This window comes from Pteropus vampyrus, unplaced genomic scaffold (genome assembly GCF_000151845.1).
Source record: "Pteropus vampyrus isolate Shadow unplaced genomic scaffold, Pvam_2.0 Scaffold275, whole genome shotgun sequence".
Taxonomy (NCBI): Eukaryota; Metazoa; Chordata; class Mammalia; order Chiroptera; family Pteropodidae; genus Pteropus; species Pteropus vampyrus.
In genome coordinates this window covers 271,305-276,477 of record NW_011889056.1, presented here as the reverse complement: position 1 = coordinate 276,477, position 5,173 = coordinate 271,305, and the positions used below count along the sequence as shown (strand labels likewise).

Sequence of the window (5,173 nt, the reverse complement as noted above, 5' to 3'; positions counted from 1 at the left end):
CCTGGGCACGCTGTAGGATTTTGAGCAGCATCACTGGCCTCCGCCCATTTAATGCGAGGGGCATCCCCCCCACCAGTCATGACAACGAAGAATGTCTCTAGACATTGTCAAGTGTCCCAGGATAGGGGTCGGCCCCAGTTCACAACCACTGAACTCAGCCAGGCACTTTTATCAAATTGAGTGGGAGCTTGTTATACATCAGAGGTTAATAAATCTGGCCTCACATTGGAAGTATAGGGGGTGCTCTAAAAAGATGGATGGATGCTAGATAGGTAGATAGATGGTGGAGATGGGAGAGGGAGAGGGAGAGGGAGAGGGAGAGAAGTAGGTAGGTAGGTCGGTAGATAGGGTAGGTAGGGTAAGTAGGTTAGGTAGTAGGTAAGTAGGTAGGTGGTAGATGGTAGATAGGTGGATGGGTGGCGAATAGATGATAGAATTAAATAGTTGATAGATAGGTAGGTAGAGAGAAGAGACCGATGCTTCATGGATTCCTCTGCCCCCGCAAGACCCACTGAATCCATAGTGCAATTTGCAGAGAGCGAGTCGAATCTGCCCATTGGAAGGGCTGTGCTCAGGGACTTCTGCAGTCTTGTCTGATGTCCCCTGAGTAGTCCCAGTGTTTCAAAATGGAATTTCGAGCTCATTTTCTGTTTTTCCTTTCCCACACCAGAAGTTTTTGCTGTTCCTTTTTTTTCTAATACCTCATCGACTGGCCTGGTCCTAGAATGAGGTCGTATGTAAGCAGAGTTTGAGGAAACTGAAGGTTTCTCCTTTTTGGGCACCACCCCTCCCTCGCAAACCCACAGTGGCCAGAAATCGAAAATGTGTCATCTGTTTCCCCCAAAAGAAGATGCCCGTTGGGCGCCTCCCTGGCCTGCTCCTGGCCCCTCCTCCCCTCCTACAGTTCTTGGCTGAAATGATGCCTCCCCTGTTCCTGACACTGCCTCCTCCTGGCCTGCTTGCCCTACAAGGGAGACCACAGCTTTTCCTGCTCTTCGCTCTGCTGGCCTTCGTTGTCTGTCTAATGCCCCTGCCACATGGCAGTCTGTAAGCGCCTGGAGGCCAGAGGTCTTATCTGCTTTATCGCCTGCCCCGTGCCCAGTGCCTAGACCTGCACATAGTAGGTGTCCACGTGTCTGAAAAAAACACATCTGTAGCCTGGTCTTGGGCCGGACGCATCTCTGCGGCAGCAGCGGCAGGGGGGATGAAAGGGCATCCGTTTGGATCGAAAGGATTGCTCCATGCTGAGGCCTCTCAGAGAGTTCCAGATCATGTGCCCGCAGCGTCCCTGCTCTGTTGGAGTCAGGTGGGGGCAGAGGGGCTGCCCCTTCCTGGCCCTGCTTTCCGAGCGCATCTGCTGGGCCTGGCAGCCCTGGCTCCTCGGCTGCTTGGATCTGAGACGTCATCACTGGTTTCTCATGGTCTCCGCTGGCTCTCCTCTCCTGGACATCTCTGGGTGCCAGCGTACTGCCTCCGCTTTGCACTGCAAGCCCTCGTGACAGAAGGATGCCGAGAAGCAGTTGTACCATGAGCCTGTTTTCTGGGCACCGTGGACTTACCCAATAATTATTACGACTGTGAAGAGGTGGCTCCTTTGGGGGCGGCACGCTCACGTTCGCCCAGCAATTCCTTTTCTGGATGTGTCTGGGCCTTTAGGCTTGTGATCTGCGAGGGCCGGCTACCAATGGCACCCCGTCTGCCAGCCCCGGGACCCTTCCGTTTGATCTGTGACACACTTCTTGCTCGCATGCTCTCCGCCGCCACTTCTTGTAGCAACCGTCTTTCTGTTATCACGTGTCTGCTGTGGGCCGGGGCTTCGCCGCGCTGGGCAGGAAACGTAGCAGAGCTTTACGTGCTTCGCCGCCAGAAGCCTGCCTTCACTCGACTGTTCTAGCGGCGGCAGGCCTTTGTGCTAAGCTGGGTTGGGCCTCGGGGTATGTGAGGCACTGCAGTCGCATGTCGTAGCATGTGTCAGAGTTTCCGTCCTCTTTAAAGCCGAATACTGTTCCATGGTCTGGATGGACCACATTGTGTTTGTCCAGCCCTCATGGAGGGACACTTGAGTTCCTTCCACTTTTTGGCCCTGGAGTATTTTTTTCACTTCTCGCCTTGGGGTCTCCAGGAGCACATAGGTAGTGGACCCTGATGAGCAAGCCCATATTTTTGTCGTATTTGTTTTCCACCTAGAGGCCAGGGCGAGGTGGCCGATCTTCCTGAGCCAGGGCCCAGGGGGTCTCCCAGTCACTGTTCTCCGCCTTTGGAGGGCCCTACGTGGCTGTGGAGGGGGTGGACTCAGGTCCAGTTTTTGTCCTGGCTCGGCCCAAGGCCTGACCCTCATGGCACCTTGGTTCCCCAGGCAGCAACCCCGTGGCCCAGAGTGAGAGCTTCCAGGTCCCCTGCCAGCAGAGTCATGTGGACAGGACAGTTTCTCCCAGCAACGGTGTGTGACAACACTCACGTAGTGCTGCCACCGGGGAAGCCCCCTGGGCAGTGGTGTCCAGAGACTTTACTAGGGGTCCATCCCGCAGGCCTGGAGCACCCACGTGGCTGACCCTAGACCCTCAGTCTCCAGTTCCCAGAAGTCAAGCCCCTGTGTGCGGCCCAAGCTCCCACCAGAAAGCACTGTCACCATAGACTGCCTGGCAGGGCCCACAGCCCAGGCAAACCAAGACCATCTCATTAGGCAGGATGTTCCAGGGGCCCAGAGGTCCCTCCCAGGAGCCAGGCAAGGGCCAGACCTTCCTTGAGAATGGGCGGGGTTAGCCCTGAGCTGCACACCCCTCTTGGTCTGGGCCCCTGAGGACTCACCTTATAGTTTACAAACTCTCTGGCACGGTCAACAGGATGTGTGGTTCAGGTTATAGAGCTGGCCCAGGTGTTCCCCAGGGGCCAGCCTAGGGTGAGGCGGGGTCCAGATGATCTAGCCTGCTTGTTTCTGGATATGGATTCCCGCCCCTTCCTCTATTAAGATTCCCAGAGACCCCCCCCACCCCCCGCCTGAGAGACCTGGGAGTGGAGTGGGAGGAATCTGCTCCTGGCCCAGCTCCATTAGCAACTGCCCGTGTAACCTAGGACAAGTCCCCTCTTTTATCTGGGTCAGATGATCACCCAGGCCTCTTCCATCTGGAATGTTCTCTGTTTTGTGACCAGCCTTGGCAGGCTGGAACTGAACTAGCTATGCAGAGAGCCACCATTATTTCCAATAGCCAAGTACCCTCGCCGCCCGCCCCCGCCATACATTGCGACTCTGCACTTAGTGGCAGGTGCCTTATTTAACCAGAGAGAGTCTAATCAGAACCTATTTTCCTTCTCCTTTCTAGGTGTTTAGTGACGACCTTACCAAGCCAGTCATTGATAACATTGTGTCTGATCTCATTCAGATTTATACCATGGACACAGAGATCCCCTAAGGCCCCGGTCCAGGCCTGCCCAAAGAGAAGCCTGGGACGCTCGGTTGCCAGGGGACGGCGCCACCACATCGCCGTGACGGCTGGTCCCCAGAGGACTGGCTGGGAGGACTGGTTTTGTGCTGCAGGAGACGGGCTGGCGAAGGCAATGACATACTGCCACTTTGATTATCATGCTTTGACTGTCCCTGGCAGCCGTGGTCCAGACGGTGACAGGAGCCGTGCCTCCAGCAGCAGGAGTGCGCTGTGTGGGGTGGCCCCAAGGCGTCCGAGTCTGCTTTTGTCCTTTGAAAGGATACTGACTACAGTCAAGGAGTAGTGTCATTGGAAGAAAAATCGAAGAACGATGGAAATGTGCCCCCAGAGTTTTTTTTTTTAAGTCAGATTTATAGAAAGTATGAATGTGCAACAGATGGGATTTTATTTTGTGTAATAAAAGATGATACAAATCAACAGAGACACCTTGTCTTTTCTCTGTAGCCCGTGCTGCCCCGGGGTGTTGATGGGTGCTGTCCAGACTCAGTTTCCCTTCAAACGCTCTGCTGTCTAGGTGGGCTTGCCCCTTGTGCTCTTGAGAGGTTCCTGGGGCGGGCCCACCATCGCTTCCTGAGGGTGCGATGACACAGCGTGTGCCCATGTCATGGCAGCGTCCCCTAAAGGAGCCCACGTGTCCTCCCTTCTCCACCACTGGGACATTTGTAGGGCTTGACAATCATCCTGCTTGGTGAGCAACCATAAATTTGGAAAGAGGGAGTATCATTTGGGTTCAAAAAACTCAAATCTGACCAAAATGTAAATAGGAAGTAACACGTGGGATTTTCTTAATGTCAAGATACTGAATCTAGATGGGGTGTCTAGAGAATCTTGGCCGTGGTACCCTTCTGACTCCCACTCAAAAGGTACTTCATGAAGGACTGCTCTTGGGCGCATTATAGAAACAGAGCAGCCTGGGTTATTCTCCTTGGGACAACCCACTGGGCTTGATGCGCACTGGTGGGACCATCTCGTCAACACATGATGGCGAGGGGCTGGGGACTGTCTCAGGCACTTCTTTGCATTTAGGAGGTTGTTACCAGTGGGGCATGGGCTGTGGACACTGGCTGCCATGCGCTATGGCACCCATGGGTATGTAGAATACCTGGAGTCCACCGGGACACTTTGGAGTGCTCCTCTGCTGGCCACAGGAAAGGGTCACACACTGGTGACAAGTCAAGCAGTAGGGCTTGCTCGACTTTGCAAAGTGACTGTTATTTGTCTTCAGGGTGAGGGACCCTAGTAAATGTCCTCTTTTCCACTATGTCCTTTCCACATCTATGTGCTCAGCTCAACTGGGAGTCCTTGGAGGGCGGGGTCAGCACCCAGGCTCAGGACCTGGGGCTGGGACTCTGAGCGTAGAAGGTAGCAGGTGAGTGGCCCAGCCTGGCAGGCCTCTGAGGGTAGCTTTGGTGGTCTCGCCAGTCCTTTCGGCCTTCTGCTGTTTATTTTACTTTTTGTTGGTTTTTTAATTAAGTTTATTGGGGTAACATTGCTTAATACAATTATGTAATTTTCAGGTGTACATTATCGTTTGACATCTGTATATTCTACTGTGTGTTTACCACCCAGAGTCCGGTTTCCTTCAGCTACCATATATTTGATCCCCTTTACCCACTTCGCCCTCCCCTAGACCCTATATGTGACCCCTTTTACTCCGTTTACTTCTCCCCTCCTCCCCCACTCCATTAGTAACCACTAGTCTATAGTCCATGTCCATGAGTCTGTTTCTT

At 53.9% G+C, this 5,173-nt stretch overlaps 1 protein-coding gene across 1 annotated transcript in view; it reads left to right on the top strand.

Annotated features, from left to right (window-relative positions):
• The window catches only part of CCNQ (cyclin Q), a 10,688-nt gene extending 6,822 nt beyond the window's left edge, over positions 1-3,866 (top strand). Inside the window, exon 4 of the mRNA XM_011375586.2 lies at positions 3,321-3,866. Coding sequence (XP_011373888.2) covers positions 3,321-3,410 — 90 coding nt within the window. The 3' untranslated portion in view covers positions 3,411-3,866. The remainder of the gene's footprint in view (positions 1-3,320) is intronic.
• The last annotated feature ends 1,307 nt before the right edge of the window (positions 3,867-5,173 follow it).